Source organism: Lutra lutra, chromosome 2 (assembly GCF_902655055.1).
Source record: "Lutra lutra chromosome 2, mLutLut1.2, whole genome shotgun sequence".
Classification (NCBI taxonomy): Eukaryota; Metazoa; Chordata; class Mammalia; order Carnivora; family Mustelidae; genus Lutra; species Lutra lutra.
Genome location: NC_062279.1, coordinates 14,462,101 through 14,486,754, shown reverse-complemented (window position 1 = coordinate 14,486,754; position 24,654 = coordinate 14,462,101). Strand labels below are relative to the sequence as shown.

The window sequence follows — 24,654 nt, the reverse complement described above, 5'->3', positions numbered from 1 at the left end:
TTCTGGAATCACAACGTTAAATTATTTCCATCCTGTAATGTTCACTAAAAGTGGGAATTAGCATTTAAACATCTAGATAAATGCACATTTGGTTACATTAGATTTAGAGGGGATAAAAGCAGGCATGTCCTGTGTATTTTGCAAACTATCCACAATAAAGAGTATATCTGCAATCATTTATAGCTACATCTATGTCTGTATAGAATTCTGCCTTTGTATTACTCCACTATCAGGGAGAAAATAATCGCAATTTTGTTTAATTTGACTTAGAGCTTAAAAACACATCTAAAAGGACAGTTCCTTGGCTACATAAGTGAACTATGAATTGGAAATGAGGCTTAGGTATAAATGTGCTGTTAATGTCTTAATTAATTAATTAATGTCTTCATTCCTTCATATTTGGAAATTATGTGACTTATCCATGATGAGGAAACCGACCTCCACAAAGGCACCAACTCCCTCTTTCAGGTAAAGCTAAGAGGCTGCTTGGTTGTTAATTTAGGGTTTTGGCTCATGGTTCGCCCTGGGGTCTGAGCTGTTTACTCGGGTCCCTAAGCTTCAGAAGGGCAAGGACTGCATCTTTTTCTTGTTTGTTTTTGCGTCTGTTTAACATAATTTATAGAGGTTCAAGTGCACAACAAACATTTTTAAGCCTGTGGTTTGTTTTTGAAAACGGCCTCTATTTGCAGAAGCTGCTTGTGATGTGTTGTAACATGAATTATATGAAGTCAAAGGCCGGAGACCTCACACTACCTACGTACTTAACGAAGGGAAGTGTCATCTCGAAGCAGTCTTGTCAATGCATACTTAAAAACAGTAGTTATCCTCACCAGATGGAAACAGAAAACTAATTTAAGTTACTTTGAGTCTGGGGAAGAGTGAGATCTTATAAATATGTGAATTGGTTTCTGGCATTTGTTTGGGAAGCTGCTTTTAAAAAAAGGAATTCGAAACAGAATTTTTGGTGGTGAACCAGGGTAGCTTCCCTCTTCACCTTCCCTCCTAATCCTCCCCGGGGTGCTGGAGGAACCAAGCCAGCTAAGCTCTAGGAAGCTCCCTTTGCTGGACTGACTCCAAGTCGTTGCTCTGACTCCAAGGGAAACCACTGTCCCTTTCATCCTTCACAAGATGCACTGCGAGGGGGTTTATCCAGATCTGGGCCTGGGGCTCTTCTTGGCATGTTTACCAAGAATCAGCCATTTTCACAATGAGACCCGTGGGCAGCATGGGAAGGAAAGGTTCTTTCTAAGGCTCCCTTACCCTGCCTCCCTTTTGGAAGTGGCTTGAGGTGGGGTCTGGTCTGCCCTCCTCCGTGTCACACTCCCCAGTGGCTCCCCCTGCCAGCACCCAGTGGGAGTGCTGTGGACACAGGCTGAAAGAATGAGCATGCGTCTATGGGAAGAACAGGTTTTTAGATGACGATCTTTTTAAATTTTATTTTTATTTTTTTAAAGATTTTTATTTATTTATTTGACAGAAAGACAGTGAGAGAGGGAACACAAGCAGGGAGAGTGGGAGAGGGAGAAGCAGGCTTCCCGTCGAGCAGGGAGCCCAATGTGGGGCTGGATCCCAGGACCTTGGGTTCATGACCCGAAATGAAAGCAGACACTTAACGACTGAGCCACCCAGGTACCCCTAGATGACGATCTTTTTAAGATTAATGTGCTTCAGTAACTCTCAAAAGATTTAGAACAGCCTTGGGTTTTTTCCAATGGTGACTGACTCCCAACAAAGCTCTCCAGAAGGCCAGAAAATAAAGACTGATGGATTTAGATTTAGATTCAGAGAGCAAACATCAGAACTTCTCTCACTTGAAAGTGTTCAGAAGACAAACAATAGAGTGCACAAAACCATTTGTAACTCAAGTAAGAGATCGGTGTAGAAAGAGGCCTTTCAAAGAGAAAAATAAGACATAACAGAAACAAGGGCCCCGGGTATGAGAGGCATCTCACAGAATAAACACAAATGGCAAATAAACACATCTCCTCAAAGTGACACCACTGTCACCTACCAGACTGGGAACATTTAAGGGGAAGTGCGAGGGACAGCACATGTCCCAATGCCTGAGCCACCGGAGGGGAGAGGACTGTGCTACCGCTGCCAGGAGGAAGCATCTAGAGTCGCATTTGCCCCCCTCCCCAGGCGGGGATGATTCTGGGCGTTGGGGGAGGGGAGTTAGGGGCCAGGGAGACTCAGGTCATGTGGGAAGCCCCTACCCCGACCACTGGTCGGCCTCTCTCCTCATGGCCTCCCAAGTGCTGTGCTCCACTAACACCAGATGAAATGTAGCCCTGCTTACTGGGGGCCACTGGTCACGGTGGTGGCAGCTGGAGCTGTAAAGGAAATGGGAAAATATAGAATGTCGGTGTTTGTTGGTAGCTTAGAGCAAAGTCTAAGACAGAGATCGACTCAGGCCAGAAGTCAGCATTGGCACAAAGAGAAGGAAGAAAAAACAGCTTTGCTAGGGGTGGTCCCATGCAGCCTACAATCTAAACTGACTGGATAGTCCCATCACTGAGATCCTTCCGGACTTGAAAGAGCCAAGTCTTTCGGTTACAAACTTTGGAAGGAGAGGAGACTGGCGCCGGCAAAAAGGGATTATAGGGATCTTGTCTTCCCTTCCCTTGTCATCCCTTCCCGATGCTTCAGATTCTGCCAAGGCCAGGAAAGAACAAGGTTTTAGCCTTATAAGACGTGATAGGGACGAGACCTTTGCCCATGGTTGGTTCAAAGCCAAATCGACAGGACCAGCAACTCTACTCCGAGGCATTTACGCTTTGGAAACACTACTGAATCCAGAACGGTGTCCCAAAATGTACAGGAATGCTCATTTCCACATCGTCCAATAACTGAAAGTTTGGGGAACTGTCATTAGAATAAATAATTACGATATATCTACACAGGTGAATGCCTTAAAAATAATGAAGTACAGCAAAATTGACTACAATGGAAGGTTGTTCTTCATATAAGAACGCAGAATTAGGTGGGGGGAGAAAATCAAGTTTCGCAACAATTCATCTTCTTGACACTATTTTTGCGTAACCCTTTCAAGTAATACGCACGCACACGCGCGCGTGCACACACGGCATAAGAAAGAGCTGGAAGGACAAATGCCAAGGGGGATGGGGCTTCAAGGAGGCATCGCTGCTTTCTGCTTTATACAGTTCTGTATTATTTGGATTTGAACAATCAGCATATGTTAATCTTTTAGCTAAAGAAAATCTTTTTGAATTTTAAAATACTCTCAAAGCTCAAGTGCACTAAAGCATCGTGAATTTAAAAATAAAAATGCTGTGGCACTTTTCGGAAAGATGAGATTTTAAATTTACTTATCCAGCAGGTACTTATTTAGAATCAATCACACTCACACCACTTTATGGAAAGCCAACTATCCTGCGAAAGGGCATTCCTAGTCCTTCGCTAATCATAATCCCTTGCAGTTAACTTCTGACTTTTTTCACCATGAAGGATCCTTTTCCAGATACTTTTTACTGCCCCACTTTCCTCTACTTGTTTTGGAAGATTCTGTTTAGAAAAGCCGCCTTCAGGGGCGCCTGGGTGGCTCAGTGGGTTAGGCCTCTGCCTTCGGCTCGGGTTGTGATCCCAGGGGCCTGGGATCGAGTCCCGAATCGGGCGCTCTGCTCGGCGGGGAGCCTGCTTCTCCTCATCTCTCTCTGTCTGTCTCTCTGCCTGCTTGTGATCTGTCAAATAAATAAAATCTTTTAAAAAAAAAAGCCGCCTTTACTGGCTCCGTACTAATTCTCACTTGATTATTTTGCAATCGGTGAGACAGTTTAACCATCACTCGGAGCTTCTGGTTTGATGTACCTCGAATTTAAAGAGGACAAATGTGATCTTTTAGTTACTAGGTCAAGTCTTATCCTGAGCAAACAGATACTTTTTCATGAGGTCCCAGAGAAGGAACTACTGACTTGGTAAACAGGAACAAATGACTTCTCCCGTGATGCCACCTATTGAGTTGGTAAACGAGTAAGCAGACAGAAGTACTGTTGCTATCCTAATTCTTGGCAACATGGAATATGAAGAAACCAATCTTTTTTTTTTTTTAAATAAGTTTCTTCTTCTATTTACTTATTTATTTTTATTATTCTTATTTTTTAAGATTTTGTTTATTTGATAGAGATCTCAAGGAGGCAGAGAGGCAGGCAGAGAGAGAGAGAGAAGCAGGCTCCCTGCTGAGCAGAGAGCCCGATGTGGGGTTTGATCCCAGGACCTCGGGACCATGACCCGAGCCGAAGGCAGAGGCTTTAACCCACTGAGCCACCCAGGCACCCCTGAATAAACTAATCTTAAAACAGCCGTCTGCTTACTGACTTAAACAACAGAGATTTGGAAAGGCCAGAGAAAGAAGGTACATCCTGGATATACTTAGGTAAGAAAATCTGGGCCAGTTTCTCTGAGATGTGTTTTATCAGATGAGAATTACAACAGGCTCCCTGGGTCCTGTCCCACCTTCGGTCACCTTCTATAGAAATGCAATGGTGGGGATCTGTTTTACCCTCTGCAGAAGAGCACTAGTGAGACGGTCCCTCTAAATAAGGTGGATGGCTACTGCCTTTCCAGAATGTTTTTGGGCACTGCAAAATCACTTTGAAATCTGGCTTTGTTCTGGGCAAAATTAAGACTGACCATGGAACATCTTCCTTTATCCCCACTGAGTAAGTGACTACTTCTCTGGAAACTACATTTATCTGTGTGATTATATCTGTACCTACACATCTGTATCTTCCTCTCAAAATCTGGGTGACCAAATACATCACAAGAAAGTTTTGTCAGCTGTTAATAATCAAGAGGAGCCAACTTTCTGGCAGTTAAACCTCCCTGGTGAGTACTTCACTGTAATCAGTAAGATTTATTTTGTTGAATGAGGTGTATTGGTGTCTTTGACACATGATTTTCTTAGCATATTCTAGCTTTAAATGTTAACATCTGTATTATTTTAAGCTTTAAAAAAGGCTAGCATCGCAGAACTTTGGTGTTTTGACGGGGAAACACTCTGAGAAAGAGAAAGAAATTTCTTCTCTGGAAGCAATATGAGGCTCCTTTGGAAAAATACCAACCCTTCCTCAGCACTCGCCTCCCCTTCTCACCCGACAAGTCATGATAAGCTGCCTGGTTCACAGGATTAGAAACCACTTTTTGGGCACCCCAGATTCCAGAAGAGTGTGACTATCCTTTAGCTTATGCGATGGGTGCCTGACCTGCAGAAAGTGCCAACCTAGAGCCACGCGGAGAAGCCTAACGGAAGAAGCAACACTTATCTGGTCCGAATTCAGATCTTACGTTTCTCGCTCTGCTTTCTGAGGGGCTGTATGATACACGAAGCCACTAACTCTGATTCGGTTTTTATTCTGAGCTACAAAACCCACCTTCCACCACAAAGGAGGAAGGTTACGGAGTGTGACCCTGAGAGCCGGCCGCTTTCCAGACCAGGGAAGCAAATTCCGCGGCTGCCTTCAATTAACTGCTTCTCTGGGAGCTCTATTTTTTATGGCAATCGGCAGGCTCTTTGCTCAGTGTTAGGCACTTTACGAGCGCGCTGCTGAGAATCCCACAAAGCCCCACTGCTTCGGGGAAGTGGCGGGAATCCAAGGGCAGTGTGTGTGCATGTGTGCTGTTGTGTCCGCGTGTGTACAAAGAAGTGGATGGGACAGGAGGAGCGAGCAGAGAGAGAAGCCCATAGCGCTTAGCAGTGTTTGTGGCCATAATCAAAGGCACACCGTTGAAATCGTCTGTGTTTTCGCAGACGGGGCTGTTCCAAGCTTTAGCAGTGAGAAAGCTAAGTATGTTAAGTCCAGCAGCCTCTATATGCAGCTGGTCAACAGAGAGAGAAAAACCGGCTGTACTCGGGAATCAGACGGCTGCTTTATGATGGTAGGAATGCACTTGGCTTTGAGAGCTCCGCCCTCCCTGCCACTTGAGGCAACAGCCGCCCTTAGGCAGAAGGAAGAAAAGATGCAGGGACAGGGCACTTAGCGTAGCTCCCACATTGTGGTTCTGAGCGCTGCTCTACTGGCCTATGGAAGACCCAACCGCGGATGCTTTAGATGGAAAAGGCTCAGGGAATCTCATCCCACCTCGGACTGCAGGATTCTCCAAGCACGGCAAGTGCCCTAATGGCTTGGCTGCTGGACCACGCAGACTTCAAGTTCTGAGTATTTCTCCGCATCTTGACTTAGACCAAACAGATCTCAAACAGATCACAGATTTTGCAACTGCAAGGGATCTCGGGGGTCATCTAATCCAATCCTCTTATTTTGTAGATTAAATATGTAAAACCTTATCTGAGCATGGAAAATACCGAAGCTGCAGATGTGCCCATTTTTATGGCATTTTATAAGGCTGATTTGTCTTTGGTAGATGAGGAAGGAAGGAGCTGTGATGGGAAGGAAGAGGGAGGGCAATGAGAACAGAGCTGGCAAAGAGCATGCAGCGCCCACCCCGCCGCGCTCCCGGGCCCTCGCTGGTACCGTCACTCTCTTCCTTCACACTTACACCCTCAACTAGGACCTCCAGTGTCTCCCAAAGACTTTTTCACCAGGTATCGTCAGGCGAGGGAGAGCTCGGCCCTGTACTGTGCACACAAATACCGCATTTGGTTTATATGTGCATCGACGCTAACAAAGGTGTTCATACTGAGCTGTTAATAGCGTCCCCATATGACGTTCATGGTAACAACCCAGGAAAATGATAGCAATGGTATGGAAACTTGAATAAAATTATGAAGACAACCACCTCAGCTCTTAATGACCTTAGTTATTTAGCTACATCTTCATGTTTAGCCAATGCTGCAATTTTCTCGAGGAGAACTGGAAAACGAGATGCTCGCTCTGAATCAGACGCCCCTGACAGGTCAGCTCAGGCCCTCCCCTTTCCAGCTGCCCTTGTGGTCATCAGCTCCCTGGGGGCCGGGGGATTTCACAAGGCACACCCAGGGTCTCCCCTCGTGTCCCTTCTCTGAGCCTCCAGCCCCTGCCGTAGGTTCTGTGGAAGCCACATGTGCCGTGGGATCCCCTGGCACCGACACGTGCCCCTGGTCGCGCGATTCTTTCCTCCGGCTCCCAGAACACGCCTGTGAGATGCAGCATGCGTGGCTCCCAGGGGCCGGCCCTACGGCAACCAAGCAGCACCCAGGGGCCACCTTCTTCCTCCCCCACTCCTTGCCTCTGCTCCGCCCCTGGGGCTGCACCCTCGTAGTGACGCAGTGCGACGGGAGGGTTTATCCCACACCCCGCACGATTGCAAGCGAACCCTCCTTCAGCTCTTCTCCCTCAGTATCTTGCTGTGCAAACTGATTATGGAACCAACGAAGTGCTGGTTCATCAGAGACACAGATCAGAAAACCCCGATGAAGACATAATTAAATTTCTAAGCATAATCATCAATGCAACTTCTGTAGGGATGATTATAGTCATCAGTAGCTTATTATGGGACGAGAATCATGCATAAGTAGGTACAATTTTATGACTAAATAACTGCAAATTAATATAAAAGCAAACCACTATTTTACAGAAAAGAATGCTCAAGTGTCACTCTTCTTAGGACACTTTCCAAAGCCAGAACCAGACCTGCTTATGTCCTGCACTGGCAAGACTCCAGGGATCTGGGATCTGCAGCCACGCTGCAAACAGCAAACACCCAGGATCCTGGAAGCAGTTCTGCGCAGCCGCAGGCAGAAAGCCTCCAGTGCGGCATGCGGTGAACTCGGCTGGCCAGGCCAAGCACACGAGGCTCTGTACAGAAGTGTGTTGAGTTGTGCTGTTTGAAGAACAAAAATCCTCCCGTCCCCGCAGCAGCACTTTCAAAGAGACACTGGTTCTGGGGTAGGCCTGGGAAAACGAGAGCACCCGTGCCTGAAGGACACAGCTGTAACAGTTTTCAAAGAGGTCACTTATAAGGGAATTTAGTTCAAGTTCGTGTATCTATCCATCCAGCAGCAAGTCAAGGGACAACTGTGTATTCTAGTGGTGGGTAAGGGGCAAGCAAAACTCAGAACAGGATAAAATCATGGCTGGCAGGCAAGTTCAGCAGGCTTTAATGAGGCAGCGGAGATTTTTGCCAAGGTGGGATGGAATATCCTTCCGGAGGCACCATAACATAGAAGCAGCAAGAGGACGGCCTCGTCGCTCCCCTAGGGCGTTTACCTGGGACTTTGCTGCTAGACCAAAGGCACCCAGGAGGGCAAAGACTTGCCTTTAAGAGGTGTTTCTCTTTTACAGGGAACAGCTCTGCTCAAGTTCCCCAGGACCGCCCTCCCAGAATTTTCCGCAGCTGAGAACAGACACACACTCTTGACTGGCTTACTCAAGGACAAATCGTTACAATGAACACGTGTGCCTCAAACATCAACTTTTACTTGAAGCACAGGTTTTTAGAAACTCAGCAACGCATCAAAGTCAGCCCTGAAGATCTCCTGGGCTGCTGGCTTCTACACCCCTCCGTTTTCATCTACTTGCACCAAGGATTTCTTTCATGAAGAAGGAAAACAAGAGTCACTCTAAAAACTTGCAAACCTTGAGTCATCTATTAACAGTAGCAAAAGTCTCAGAGTGGAAGGTGACAATGAAAGATTAAAATGCCCACTTGCGAGACAGTGCATTTATGATACTCTGATCTCCGAAAAGATGCCTCAGCCTTGTTTCTTTCAAACAGGATCAGACAGCTTGGGTCCTGCCCAAGCTCCTAGCCTATATTTTGTGGAAAACGGACCGGCCAATGTCCCACACACATCTCTAGCACACCCAAAGAACCCTCCTCTCAAGAAACCTTCGGTGCCTCCCCATCATGGCATTCAAGACTCTCATCAATTCTGCTCCTTATCTCCAGGTAGGGAGGACACAGGAGAGATGTCAGAGAGGCAAAAAATAGAAACATGAAAAGATGTGCCCCGCATTTCTCACTGAGTTTTTGACTCTTATTTTTGATATGGAAGTCCTGACTCCATTTAGAATTGATTTTTGTAGGTTAGGTAGGCATCCGATGCTATCTTTTCCCATATGGATGACCTTTTTCCAAGCTTGACTGATTCAGTGGTCCCTCCTTCTGCCCCTGCCTGACCGGCTACCTCTCCCCATCCACCCACGCTCTACACACACATGCGTCTGTCTCTGGCCCTCATTTCACGCCAGTGGCTGGTCTCTTGATTCCCCCCACTGTGTCCTTATTATCTTAACAACTGATTTCCTGCAGGCCAAGTCCCTGCTCTTTGTTTTTCTTCTCCAGAAGTGTCTTGGGTATTTGTCCTTCTTCTTCCATCAATTGCATCAATTTCCATGAAGATCCATGTAGGCAATCACCTTGGAATGACATCGAATCTGCGGTACATTTTAAGGAGAATCGACTATTTCCACAACAGTGACTCTTCCTTTGTGTCAAGGGTGGCAAACTATGGTCTGTGTCTATTTTTGTGTAGTTTTCTTAGAACACAGCACAGCCAAATAGTTATGTATGTCTCGTCTGTGGCGGCTCTTGTGTTAAATGGGAGAGTTGAGAGGTGGTGAATGAGAACCCTCTGGACGAAATATTTCTTCTCCAGCCCATTACGGGGAAAGTCTGCTGACCTCTGCTCTACATGAATGTAGTATATACTTCTCCATGGATTCAGGTTTTTTTTTTTTAACACTTTCCTCTTAAGGTTATTAAAAGGTTTTCCTTTAACATAATACACATTTTTGTTGAATTTATTCCTTGATACGTGATATTCTTTGATACTGTGGTGAAAAAGTATCTTCCTAATTAAATTTTCCAGTTGTTTCTGGCTGGTGTATATTAGCAAGGCAATGGACTTTTGTAAATGATTCTTCTATTTGCCCATCTTGTTCAATTCTCTTATCCTTTGTAGGAACTTGTGGATTTCTAATGTACACAATATCGTATCAGCCAATAATGACAGGTTTAGCTCCTCCTTTCCTGTCTCTCTGCTTCTACTTTTTTCTTGCCTCCCACTGGTTAGAATGTTGAGCAGAAAAGTGTTGAATGCCTGTGTGTGATTTTAAAGAGAACAATTCCAATGTTTGTCTATTTAGGATCATATTTGCTTTTGGTGATTCTCTATGAGTTAAAGACGTCATCTCTTCCTACTTACCAAGAGTTTTAAACATGAATGAATATGGACCTTTATTAGTACTTTTCCTATATTTGTTGAGTTGACCAAAGGGTTTTTCTCCTTAATCTGTTCAGGGGATTCATCATATTAATAGATTTTTCTAATAATAAAGAATCCTTGCAAAATTCAACATGGTTAAAATGTATATTGTTGGATTATATTTACTTACATTTCATTCAGGATTTTTGCATCTATACTTATGCATGAAACTGGCCTGTGATTCTTCCTCTTGGTAATATCTTTGTCTAGTTTTGGTATTAGGGACATTGGTCACGTAGAATGAGTTGTGAAGTGTTCTTTTTCTGGTGTCTGGAAGAGTTTATGTAAAATTGAGATAATCTTTGAAAGTTTGGTGGACCTTAGCTACAGAACATCTAGACCTATACTTTCATTGTGGGTACATTTTAAATCACTGCTTTCATTTCTTTGAGAGAGGATTTTCAATTGTTTTTCACCCTTCATCCATTCTAGTATGTTCCATTTTCCTAGATATTTGTCTGAATTGTGGGCCTATATTTTTTATATTATTCACTTATGTTTTACATTTCAAAGTTATCCATAATTCTATCTCTTTACTTTTATAATTTTCTGTGTGTGTATCTTCTCTTCATTGGTCCCGCCAGAGCTATGTCTATTTTTGTTTGTTTTTTTTTTTTAGTTTTTTTCAAATAACTAACTTTTTGCTTTACTGAGCTTCTCTCTATACACTGGAGATTAGATAGCTGTCAAAACAAACTAGAATTCTAAGCAGTTCATGGATGAATTTAGCAGTATGACTTAGGGTAAAAAAAAAAAAAAGGCCCAAAAGTTTTTATAATTACTGATGCCCAAGGATCTGGAATTTCACATCATGACAAATCAAAAACAAACAAACAAGAAAAAACCCTCAAAGATGTAGCGTTCTATTTAAATCAATAGTTGTAAAATGCTAATCCAGCTTTGAAAGCCTTGGACCCATGGAGGTAAAAAAATTGTGATGCTTCTCCATGATATTAATCAAGCCAAGAGTTTGAAATGATTGTTAATGTCGATGTTAATTCAAAGACTCAAGAAAATAAAAGCAATGGTTATTATCAAGGTAACAAACGTAAGAGCTGATGATTTCAGCTTTTAACCCAACCTTCCATCGTGCAGGGACAGCCACACTGTGGCACTGCTCTGCTGGGGGCTCACGTCTATGGACCCTTCACTGCCGAGAGCTGCCCTGGACCTGGACTGTTGTGCTTCCTGCACCTGCTCGCCTCTCCCCCACGGTGGACAAAGTCCCACTACCTGCCATCAAGACCACTTTGCTACTTCCTCCACGAAACATCTCCTGATCTTACTAGAAAGTGATTTCTCTTGAGGACCTGGTGTGTCTGGCTCATCTCCTTTGCCAATCCGTAAGCTCTGAGAGCGCACGACAGCGTCTAATTATCCTTGTAGTCTCTGTAGGACGAAACATAAGGCCTACAATTCAACTCTCCACTGAATGGAGATACTTAATGATGTTCTACTGTATGCCAAGGTCTCTTCTATCAGGTGGGACATAATACAGCTATGGGATATATATATATATATATATTTTTTTTTTTCAGATTTTATTTATTTGACAGAGAGAGACCCAGTGAGAGAGGGAACTCAAGCAGGCGGAGAGGGAGAAGCAGGCTTTCCGCCAAGCAGGGAGCCTGATCCCAGGACCCTGGGATCATGACCTAAGCCGAAGGCAGACGCTTAATGACTGAGCCACCTAGGTGCCCCGATATGTGATATGTTTTGTTGCTTAAACTTTCTCTACAAATTACTGGGATCAGTCAGATCCCTAAAATTCCTTCATGAAGCTTCTGAGTTCCATCTAGGATTAGTAGTGCTAGCAAATAAACGACTCAGCTTCGCTATAGTACCACACACTAGCAACTAAACAGTAACTATGGGCCAAAAAGGGAAGTTTATATTACGGACAAGATTTTCTATTAGTTTAAGAAAGTGTATGATCTATTTCAGATTTTCATCCAAAATGGTTGAAAGAGAATAATGTTTCAGCTACGCGGGAAATTCTATTTGTCTATTACATACGGATGTGGATATACTCTTATACCCAAATCGGAATTCTAAACTTAGAGAATAAGCCAACTGGATAAATATGCAGGTTCTGGAAATTTTGGTTGTAGGCAGGTGGCAGAACAATAGGAATATTCCCTTAAATTACCCTATCTTTTTTTTTCTTTTTAGATTTTTAAAAAATCTTATTTTGAGAGAGAGAGAAAGAGAGTGCAAGCATCGAGGCAGGGGAGAGAGAGAGAAGCAGACTCCCCGCTGAGCAGGGAGCCTGACGCAGGGCTCTATCCTGGTACTCCGAGATCATGACCTGAGCTGAAGGCAGACACTTAACCAACTGAGCCACCCAGGCGCCCCCAAAATACCCTAGTTTTTAAATCAGTGATTTTTACCTTATTTTGTACAGTAACCTGTATGGTGAAAGAAAGGCAGAGGAGAACGGCATTATGTGGAGTGTGATCTTTTTTGAAGGAAAGGAAGAATGTGAAAATTTAGAAACATTAAAATGAATAACATATTAATAACTGAGGTGCATCATGAACCTTAAAGAGCTACTCAGAAAATTCAAATGAGATTTATCATTTGTAGTAAAAATTAAATTGTATTTATTTGCCAAGTCTCATGTTGAGACGGAGACAACCGCTGAGCAGAAACAGACCACTCTCTCTGGTGGCCACGCTCCTTGCTACCAGGTGGCCGGTAAGCGGGGGGTGATGTGGTGGGGGGATCTCCTATCTGTACCCTAGTGGATGGCAGTTCCACACTCTGAGCAATAGCCTAGGTTAACAAAAAAAAAAAAAAAAAAATGCCTACAACAATGGGGAAAAGTGTTCTGTGTTCCAGCAAAAGGACCCGTGGCCTTGCTGAAACCCAGGTGTAGGCTGGGGACCTTCCACTGGGCTGGCTTTAGTACCCGCTGTTTTCCCACCCCTCAGGGACAGTGGAGACACCGAGATCTGTACCTGCTTCTCAGCTTCTTTCAGGAGCTTCTGGAACCTCTCGTCTTCCAGGACACCCAGCGGAAGGTCAGTCTCTCCCTGAGCTTTTAGCTCCTCCAGCTTTTGCCTCAAGCCCCTGAGGGCCTGCAGCTCATCGTTGAGCCGGCTCTGACGGGTTAGAGACGCCTGGAGGTCCAGTTCGAGGTCTAGAGATGTGCGCCCTGGGTGTTCTTGAGCTGTTCTTCTCAGCACTGGCTGGCAAACCGTCTGCAGGGTTAGAAAACAACATGACACCCTTACTATTGTGGGCACTCATTATTCTGCCCTTCCTCCTCCCCGGCACACGAGAGCACACACTTGCTGGCTCCCTTGAAGGGAGGCACCGCTGGCCAGGTGACCTACTCTGGCCAGTGAAAGGGGAGTGGCAGTGATGTGTACCACCTCCAGCAAAGCCTTTCCAGGCCAGTGTGAGATGGGTGCATTCCTGTCCCCTGCTAGGAGGACAGCAAAGATTTGGAGGTGGAGGTCCCATCAGTGTGGGTCCTGAGTGAAGACAAAATGAGCACAGCATTTAGCCAACCTGCAGTGAACAACGAGGTAAGTGAGAAATGTTTATTTTAAACGCAGAGATTTTTTTTAAGTTAGTATTTTATTTTATTTTTTTAAAGATTTATTTTTTTATTTTTTTCAGCATAACAATATTCATTATTTTTGCACCACACCCAGTGCTCCATGCAATCCGTGCCCTCTACAATACCCACCACCTGGTGCCCCCAACCTCCCACCCTCCACCCCTTCAAAATTCTCAGATCGTTTTTCAGAGTCCATAGTCTCTCATGGTTCACCTCCCCTTCCAATTTCCCTCAACTCCCTTCTCTCCATCTCCCCTTGTCCTCCATGATATTTGTTATGCTCCACAAATAAGTGAAACCATATGATAATTGACTCTCTCTGCTTGACTTATTTCACTCAGCATAATCTCTTCCACTCCCGCCCATGTTGCTACAAAACTTGGGTATTCATCCTTTCTTTTTTCTTTTTTTTTTTTTTTACAGCTTTATAAACATATATTTTTATCCCCAGGGGTACAGGTCTGTGAATCGCCAGGTTTACACACTTCACAACACTCACCATAGCACATACCCTCCCCAATATCCATAACCCCACCCCCTCTCCCAACCCCCTCCCCCCATCAACCCTCAGTTTGTTTTGTGAGATTAAGAGTCACTTATGGTTTGTCTCCCTCCCAATCCCATCTTGTTTCATTTACTCTTCTCCTACCCCCTCAACCCCCCATGTTGCATCTCCTCTCCCTCATATCAGGGAGATCATATGATAGTTGTCTTTCTCCGATTGACTTATTTCGCTAAGCATGATACCCTCTAGTTCCATCCATGTCGTCGCAAATGGCAAGATTTCATTTCTTTTGATGGCTGCATAGTATTCCATTGTGTGTATATACCACATCTTCTTTATCCATTCGTCTGTAGATGGACATCTAGGTTCTTTCCATAGTTTGGCTATTGTAGACATTGCTGCTATAAACATTCGGGTGCACGTGCCCCTTAGGATCACTACGTTTGTATCTTTAGGGTAAATACCCAGCAGTGCAATTGCAGGGTCATAGGGTAGTTCTATTTTCAACATTTTGAGGAACCTCCATGCTGTTTTCCAGAGTGGTTGCACCAGCTTGCATTCCCACCAACAGTGTAGGAGGGTTCCCCTTTCTCCGCATCCTCGCCAGCATCTGTCATTTCCTGACTTGTTAATTTTAGCCATTCTGACTGGTGTGAGGTGATATCTCATGGTGGTTTTGATTTGTATTTCCCTGATGCCGAGTGATATGGAGCACTTTTTCATGTGTCTGTTGGCCATCTGGATGTCTTCTTTGCAGAAATGTCTGTTCATGTCCTCTGCCCATTTCTTGATTGGATTATTTGTTCTTTGGGTGTTGAGTTTGCTAAGTTCTTTATAGATTTTGGACACTAGCCCTTTATCTGATATGTCATTTGCAAATATCTTCTCCCATTCTGTCAGTTGTCTTTTGGTTTTGTTAACGGTTTCCTTTGCTGTGCAAAAGCTTTTGATCTTGATAAAATCCCAAAAGTTCATTTTTGCCCTTGCTTCCCTTGCCTTTGGTGATGTTCCTAGGAAGATGTTGCTGTAAACGCAGAGATTTTTTAAGTTGTTACCCTAATACAGCCTCTCCTAGCCTGGCCAATTTAGAACACAGAGCAGCCCCCTGTGAAACAGACATACGAGAAACTGACACTTCATACATTTCAGGACCAGGGACTATTAATGACCCCCAACCCCTGCCCCTCGCTTTAGCCATGATTTCTGGAGGTGCCCACCAGAATGCAGCTGGTCACTCTGATTCTGAGCCCCTGCTCTCATCCATATGGTTAAATCCCAGCTCCTTCCTCGATTTCCCTTCGTCTAACATCCACTTTCACCTGTGAATCACTGGTGCTCCTCCTGGGTCAATCTTACCCATTTAGCGAGAAATCATTATTGTGTTATGTGTGACTGAATGTCTGCCGGGGTGGGGCAGGGGGTGGCAGACCAAACCCCGGAAAGAAAAGCCCTACTCATTAACCTTCAAAACTTGGGAGCCGTGAGTCATGCCACAGGAAGTCAGGGAAAGGAGAGATCGCTCAGGGCCAGTCACGCCTCCTTACGGAAAGGAAGTCAAAGAAGGCTGGGTAAGATTGCATCAGCGGAGGGGAACAAGGAGGGTATTTTTTGCCCAGATGGTTGGCAGTGGGAATGGAAAATGAGGTTACTAATAAAAACAGGTACTTTGGGATACAAGAGGAGGGACTCGAATTTGAGAAGTACTTGGGCTTGAAGATCTGGAATGACGGTGGTGCTCATGACAGATGGTGGGGTTGGGTGGGAGGGTTTGCTGTCCTATTCCCTGTTCCAGAGCCCTCGCCCAGGGCTGAAGAGCTTCTACTGGCTGCTCCTTGTCCCACACATACCGCTGTAACATTGTCTAACATTCTTACTAGGTTCCCTCTGTTCAACCTCTGCTCTAACAAACATTACACAGCAGGATCACGGAAACACACACTCTCTTTGACTGTATTACTTGTTTTTCAGAATGAGAAATCCTTCCTAGTGGCTATGTAGTCCTTTCTAAGGACTGCACCGATGTGCAGCAGTGTGCTGGCCAACGTTTAACAAGTGGCTCTAAGGGTGCATGGGTGGGAAAAGAAGCATGGGTTGTAGGGTCTGCTGATTTCTATGGTGTAAACACTCCCTCGGTAACTGTTTCCGTGCAGTCAACCGGCTGAGCCCAAGCAAGGAGCCCGGCCTCCTTCCTTTCACCCACCGCACATTCCACAGTCCTGCGTGCTCCCTGAGTGCTTCCTGCAGACTGGGGCTTCCGGCAGGCGGCCCACACAGGGCTTTGTGCTTATTTAAACAACACATCTCTGCCCAACAGCTTAGTCAATTACTAGGACACAAATCAGTAGTAAGCAAATAACTTTCATTAGCATTTCAGCTATAAGGAAGCAAGAATTGTTGAACTACTTCAACAGTCCAACCTTTTAATTTGTTTAAATATTCTCTCCGACTTATCTTTTAAGGCTCATTCAGAGACCTACGTCTTCCAGGTAAACTGGAGCGTTCCCAAAAGTGTCTGTCTGTTAAGCAAAGAGCTAATACTGTGTACTCCTTTATTGGAATATCCACCCCTCCGAACAGGTCCTGGGTGTTACGCTCTTGCTGGAGAGCCCGAGATGGTGTGGGGACACAGCACCATCAAACCCACTCAGACAGCCCCTCTTGCATCGCTACCGCAAAGTGAATTTCCTGGCTTCATTTTCACAGGATCGAAACCAGTGCCGAATGGCTGCTCTCAGGCACCCTCTGCCCCCAGTCTCCACACGAGATCTGTGTCTCTCTGGAATAATGGTGGCTTCACTCAGTGGCCCACGTTGAGCAACAACGCTCAACTGTTCTGGTATTTATGCTTCCCAATCTGTGACTCTGGATTGGGCCGAGATAGGGAGATGCTGCCGGGGAATACATACCCTTTTGACCCTCAAACTGCGCCGCTCAGTGGAGTTTCTCACAAACAGGGATTTTTTAGCCAAGGTTGAGCTGTCACTGTCACTTCGATTCAACTGGCAACAAAGGATTAAAAAAAAAAAAAAAAGAAAGAAAATCACTGCATAACAGAGCGCTAGTGGTTTACACGTGAGAAGTTCACCAGGTGAACGCAGGCAGTGAGGAGTTTGTTTCTTTAAGAAAATCCTCCCCAGACAAGCTTTTCTCTGTTCTATGCTTTTTCTTAAACAACTAAGTTTTTCTTACATAATTTCAACAATTGCCTTTTGGTGGTAGTTATCAGAACTCCTGCATTAAGATAATTATACATACTTGGAAATACAATTATCCTTTGATTTTTTAGCTAATTTGCAATTCTCATTTTTAAAAAGGAAGGTCTGGATAACATAGAGGCTTATAACCAGGTCAGAGCTGAACCGCAGTTTAGAACCAACTAGGACATCCTTGGCCCAGCCAGCCTGTCCTCACCCCTTCACCTGCTTCAGGTCTCCGCTGAAATGGCACCTTCTCAATGACGTTTACTCTGAACCCTGCTTAAACCAGAGACCCTTGTTTTCACCATGCCCCATCCCCCTTAACTTGCTCGACTGTTTTCTAGAGACTCTGTCCCCACCCAAGACATTTCATAACTTCACGTTTACTGGCTCAACTCACAAGGACGTGAGCTCTGCAAGGGCAGGGCTCTGGGGCTCTTCTGTTCACAGAGGAGTTCCAACCAAGTGTCTAGAAACATGCTTAGCAGCAAGTGTTCATAAAAGCATCGCCTGAACTGAATGAATAAATTTATAAATCTGAAAGTATTTTCTTAACCATTTTATAATTATTAATCTATCTTACTGTAAGTCATAACTACTTCTGGAAGTACAACTTGGCAAACTGATGCAAATCCCACCATATTCTCTACAGAACTCTGAATCTGATTCCGGGTCTAGAGGCATTATTAAAAGACAATTTGTGTTCGAAAACCCAAAGCACAATTTTGGTTCTGTGGGATTAACGTGCTTGGATGAGTATGGCAGAAATACAAAAATATTCAAGTCTCAAGCCATCTGAAGTTTCTAGATACAGACTGAGGTATAAATATACTCAGAAGCCAGGTCCTTAATTTCATGTTTGCCGAATAAACGACTTTGAGTTCATGAGCCATCAAATTTAGGAAAAGGAAAAACACACCCACATTGAGAAGCCCCCTATGAGTGTGGTATTTCGGGTCTATTTCATAGCAGTTCTAGCCACGTGTGTCTGCAGTCCGGAGTCTTTAGACTGCCATACACGGTCTCTCGTCCGGGGTAGGGACACTCGCTGGCGCGAGGGCAGGACCCCGGCCCCCTTACCCGGCAGATGTACTGGTTGCGCTCTCCCGGGGAGAAGGTCTGCGAGCGCACGATCACGCTGCTGCGCACGAACGGCCGCTGCCGAGCGCTCAGGCCGCTGCGGTCTTTAGGGCGAACCGCCACCCCGGAGTCACCGGCCTCCTCCGTATTGGTCTCTTTATCGACCTGAAACCGAAGTCAGAAATTTGTCAGGAGCGGACGTGCGTGGATATCGGTGTGCTCCTTTCTTCTAAGTACAAAAAGGAATATCCAATCTACAACGCAGCCTTGGCCAGCACTGGGGCTACTGGGGAGAGCAAGGCTTGGTGTTACTCCGGATGGGAGCCTGGGCAGAGGGCTCTCCACGGAGTTAGGAAATGACCTGCTGAGGGGAGGACAGGGTCACACGTAAATGGAAGAGCCGCCTTTAACCCATCAGACCCCCACCAGGAAAGCTGAGCTTTACAGAGGGTAAATGTGGTTCTGCAGAAAACCTTGTCTAAGAATAGTTCATCATTAAACACTGTTCAACATCCCATTAGGTTTTTTCCCCCAGAATAATAAGTAATTACATATAAGAAAATGAAAATATACTACAAGTAACAGTTTTCCATAGAATATGCAAGAATATATATTTGAAAATAGCAACACTGTTGAAGCTGAGTTTGGATTTTAAGCATCTCTTTGGAAATGTAACAAAAAATAAAATGTAAGTAAAAACAGAAGTTTCTCAAAATACAACTTCTACAGGCATTAACAGAGGTTTACTGTTGATCTTATTGCATAAAAGGATTCCTACCTGTCTCGCGCTGGTTTATTAAAGGAAGTCTCTGGTCAGGGTACAATACTACTTCCCCCAGGAATAAAGAACTGGAATTTCCTAGACCCTATTACCAACATCCCAAGTCTGCCAGCATCCTCCAACCTGAAAATGTTTCCTCCCTGTCCGGACGTGATCTTCAACATGCGTCTCTGTCAAGGAGTAAAGTTACTGCTGCCTAACTTGGCCGAGCCACCTGCGGCATTCCAGAGCAGACCCACCTCACCTCAACCAGAACCCCACCTCACCAAGAGGAACTTTAAACCTTTACTTCAGGTTTGAAATGGAAATAAAACTCACATTTACAAAACTTAATACAATTAACTAGTTATCCTGGAATTTGGTAGTCATTCTGGAAATGCTTTTTAGTAAGTATGCTAAATGCTAGTTAGTAAATATTCACAGGACATTTATAGAGATCTAAATAGCACTATTCATCTTTTTTTTTTTAAGATTTTATTTATTTATTTGTCAGAGAGAGAAGGAGAACGAGCGAGCACAGGCCAACAGAGTGGCAGGCAGAGGGAGAAGCAGGCTCCCTGCTGAGTAAGGAGCCCGATGCGGGAGTGGATCATGACCTGACCTCAGCAGAAGGCAGCCACCCAGCCAACTGAGCCACCCAGGTGTCCCAGCACTATTCATCTTATATAAAATTTAAGTGAGGAATGAATATTTGGGCCCACTGGAGAGTTTTACAGCCTGGTCACTGCCTATTTCCACAAATGTGTCTGACGACCAGCTTTGCACAAAATCCTAAGGCGGGATCACAGCCGAGACAGACAGAGATGGGCGCTGGGAGCGCGCGGCTGCAGGTCCTTACCAGGGTGCGTGGCCCAGCAGATGGCTGATACCCTCGGGCCTCAGCACAGCTGCGGTCTCTCCCACCCGTGTCCTCCTCCACCTCGGGTGCGCTCGGACATGAGCACAAGTCTCCCGTATGGCTACTGTCTTCTGGCAACTTCACTTTGGCCTTTTCTTCAGCTGCGATTTCATCAGAAGCCTCTTGCAGCATGGCTAACCTGCGGCGAGACAAGACAGGTGCCAACAGGCCCCTGGTCAGGCGGGTGTGCGCGCCCAAGGTGAACGGGGCTCACGCACGGTGACTCGAGCCGCGGCTGGGGCGTGAATGGCTGCTGAAACGCTCATGAAAGATACAATCGCCAGCTGCCTCTCCAGCATCAGGCGGCAAAATCACCACACTTCCGGTACTGGAAAGTTAAATGAATGAAATTCGACCTAGTTCCTACATATTAAAATAGAAATAGTCTGAAAATCACATCTAAAATTTAACCCAGCCATTTAAGAAAACCGACAAGGTACTATAATGTACGTACATTGATATCAGCTGTTTATTTATTATAAAGTTAATCATACAAGAGGCTGGAGTGACTCTGCTAGAAGTGAATAAAGACCTAAGCACCGAAAATCTCCATTATCTGGGTGCCTGACTGGCTCACTGAGAAGAGCCTGGGACTCTTGATCTTGGGGTTTTAAGTTTGAGCCCCACATTGGGTGTACAAATTACTTAAAAATAAAATCTTAAAAAAATATATCCATTGTCAACTGTGCTTACAGACTAGCAGGGGTAAAACCCTGTGTAAAGGGAGTTTTACTACGGACATAAGAATCCTAATGCCATACGATCGTGTCTTTAACAGCCATGGTGTGGGCTGGGGCGGTATGGTAACTGGGGCTCTGGAATGTACACAGGGCTTAGAGTCCTTATAACCTGTATGGACAGGAGCTCAACAGTACCGGCATGGCTTAGAATACCTCATGCTTTGTTGAGTTACATGTCCTTAGAACGGAAACACTTCTTCCACTGATAACTCAAAGCTGAGCTATAATTGTGATCGGTGACATTCTGACAACTTGGCACATGCCAGGAATTAAACACAGAGTCACACAGTGAGCACGGGGCAGCTAGCAATGAATTCTGTGAGCTATAAATTCCTCTATGCTACATACCGAGTGTATTTTTTGAAATGTAAATGAAACGAATTGTATTTTACATACACCAAGAAGGCTTGCTATTTAAAAATACCATGATGAACCTTATAATCACTCTCGTATTTATTATTTTTGCAGTACTGATTCATAACCATTGTAAATTGTAAAGGGCTTCTAATAACAACAAAGATTATCTGCACTTTTTGCATCACTGTAGTAAGCTGTTTCTTCCAAATATCCAAGAGTTTGTTACTTATGACATATCTTGTCATTGTTGGCTTATAACAAATTTTATGCACATGCATGCTATACATAGGTTAACAGTAGTTCAAACATATCAGCAAAAGCAACTACATGTACATTAAAATCAATCCAAATAATTTTATGTATGCAATAATAATTTATTATTATATTTAATAATCATATATTATATATAATTATATATGTTATATATATAATAATTTTATGTATGTACTTTAAAAACTGACGTATTCACTAAAATTTGTTTTTAGAGAAAACGGCAACAAGAACTTTTCTTTTTTTTTTAATTATTGTTTTGTTTTCTTTTTTTTAAAGATTTTATTTATTTGACAGAGAGAGATCACAAGTAGGCAGAGAGGCAGGTAGAGAGAGAGAGAGGGAAGCAGGCTCTCTGCTAAGCAGAGAGCCCGATGCGGGACTCGATCCCAGGACCCTGAGATCATGACCTGAGCTGAAGGCAGTGGCTTAACCCACTGGGCCACCCAGGAGCCCCCCTTTTTTTTTGAATTAACATATAATGTATTATTTGTTTCAGGGGTACAGGTCTGTGAGTCATCATCTTACACAATTCATAGCACTCACCATAGCACATTCCCTCACCAATGTCCATCACCCAGCCACCCCATCCTGCCCACCACGTCCCCTCCAGCAACCCTGTTTGTTTCCTGAGATTAAGAGTCTCTTATGGCTTATCTCCCTCCCTGGTTTCATCTTGTTTCATTTTCCCCTCCCTTCCCCTATCCTATGATCCTCTGCCTTATTTCTCAAATTCCTCATATCAGAGAGATCATATGGTAATTGTCTTTCTCTGACTGATCTATTTTGCTTAGCATAATACCCTCTAGTTCCAACTACATCATTGCAAATGGCAAGATTTCAGGTTTCTTAATGGCTGCATTGTATTCCATGGTATATATATACCACATCTTCTTTATCCATTCATCTGTTGATGGACATCTAGGCTCTTTCCATAGTTTAGCTATTGTGGACATTGCTGCTATAAACATTCGGGTGCACGTGCCCCTTTGGATCACTACATTTGTATCTTTAGGGTAAATACACAGTAGTGCAATTGCTGGGTCATAGGGTAGCTCTATTTTCAACTTATTGAGGAACCTCCATGCTGTTTTCCAGAGTGGTGCACCAGGCTGCATTCCCACCAACAGTGTAGGAGGGTTCCCCTTTCTCCACATCCTTGCCAAAACCTGTTATTTCCTGACTTGTTAATTTTAGCAGTTCTGACAGGTGTGAGGTGGTATCTCATTATGGTTTTGATTTGCATTTCCCTGATGCCAAGTGATGTTGAGCACTTTTTCATGTGTCTGTTGGCCATTTAGATGTCTTCTCTGCAGAAATAAAGTTCATGTCTTATGACCATTTCTTGATTAGATTATTTATTCTTTGGGTGTTGAGTTTGGTAAGTTCTTTATAGATTTTGGATACTAGCCCTTTATCAGATAGGTCATTTGCAAATATCTTCTCCCATTTCTGGGCTCTCTATTCTGTTCCAGTGATCTATGTGTCTGTTTTTGTGCCAGTACCATACTGTCTTATTAATTACAGCTTTGTAATAGAGCTTGAAGTCTGGAATTGTGATGCCACCAGCTTTGGTTTTCTTTTTCAACATTCCTCTGGCTATTCAGGGTCTTTTCTGGTTCCATATAAATTTTAGGATTATTTGTTCCATTTCTTTGAGAAAAGTTGACAGTATTTTGATACGGATCACATTAAATGTGTAGATTGCTCTAGGTAGCATAGACATTTTCACAATATTTGTTCTTCCAATCCATGAGCATGGAACATTTTTCCATTTCTTTGTGTCTTCCTCAATTTCTTTCATGAGTATTCTATACTTTTCTGAGTATAGATTCTTTGCCTCTTTGGTTAGATTTATTCCTAGATATCTTACAGTTTTGGGTGTAGTTTTAAATGGGATTGACTCCGTAATTTCTCTTTGTTCAGTCTTATTGTTGGTGTATAGAAACACAACTGATTTCTGTGCACTGATTTTATATCCTGACACTTTACTGAATTCCTGTATGAGTTCTAGCAATTTTGGGGTGGAGTCTTTTGGTTTTCCACATAAAGTATAAGATCATCTGCAAAGAGTGAGTATGACTTCTTTGCCGATTTGGATGCCTTTTCTTTCTTTTTGTTGTCTGATTGCTGAGGTTAGGACTTATACTACTATGTTGAATTGCAGTGGTGTGAGTGGACATCCTTGCCATGTTCCTGACCTTAGGGGAAAAGCTTTCAGTTTTTCCCCACTGAGAATGATATTCGCTATGGGTTTTCATAAATGGCTTTATGATATTGAGGTATATACCCTCTATCCCTACACTGTGAAGAGTTTCATCAAGAATGGATGCTGTACTTCATCAAATGCTTTTTCTCCATCTACTGAGAAGATCATATCCTCTTACACTGTGTTGATTTGCAGATGTTGAACCAGCTTTGCAGCCCCAGAATAAATCCGATTCGGTCAGGTTAATAATCCTTTAATGTACTATTGGTTCCTATTGGCTAGTATCTTGGTGAAAATTTTAGCATCCATGTTCATCAGGGATATTGGTCTGTAATTCTCCTTTATGATGGGGTCTTTGTCTGGTTTGGGGATCAAGGTAATGCTGGCCTATGCATAAAATGAGTTTGGAAGTTTCCTTCCATTTCTATTTTCTGGAACAGTTTCAGAAGAATAGGTATTAACTCTTCTTTAAGTGTTTGGCAGAGGGATGCCTGGGTGGCTCAGTCAGTTAAAGCTGCTGCATTCAGCTCAGGTCATGATCCCAGGCTCCTGGGAACGAGTCCTGCATTGGGCTCCTTCCTCAGTGAGGAGCCTGATTCTTTCTCTGTCTCTGCCTGCTTGTGCGCCTCTCTCTCTTTCTCTCTCTCAAATAAATAAATAAAATCTTTAAAAAAAGAGAGAGAAAAAAAACGTTTGGTAGAATTCCTCTGGGAAGCTGTCTGGCCCTGGGCTCTTGTTTGTTGGGAGATTTTTAATGACTGCTTCAATCTCCTTACTGGTTATGGGTCTGTTCAGGTTTTTTATTTCTTCCTGGTTCAGTTTTTGTAGTTTATATGTCTTAAGGAATGCATCCATTTCTTCCACATTGTCTAATTTGTTGGTGT

General features: G+C 43.9%; 1 protein-coding gene across 1 annotated transcript in view; it reads right to left on the bottom strand.

Moving 5' to 3' along the window:
• Positions 1–24,654, bottom strand: part of WWC2 (WW and C2 domain containing 2) — a 207,004-nt gene that overhangs the window by 10,970 nt on the left and 171,380 nt on the right. The window contains 4 exon segments of the mRNA XM_047714505.1: positions 13,126–13,368; positions 17,145–17,237; positions 18,516–18,680; positions 20,135–20,333. Coding sequence (XP_047570461.1) covers positions 13,126–13,368; positions 17,145–17,237; positions 18,516–18,680; positions 20,135–20,333 — 700 coding nt within the window.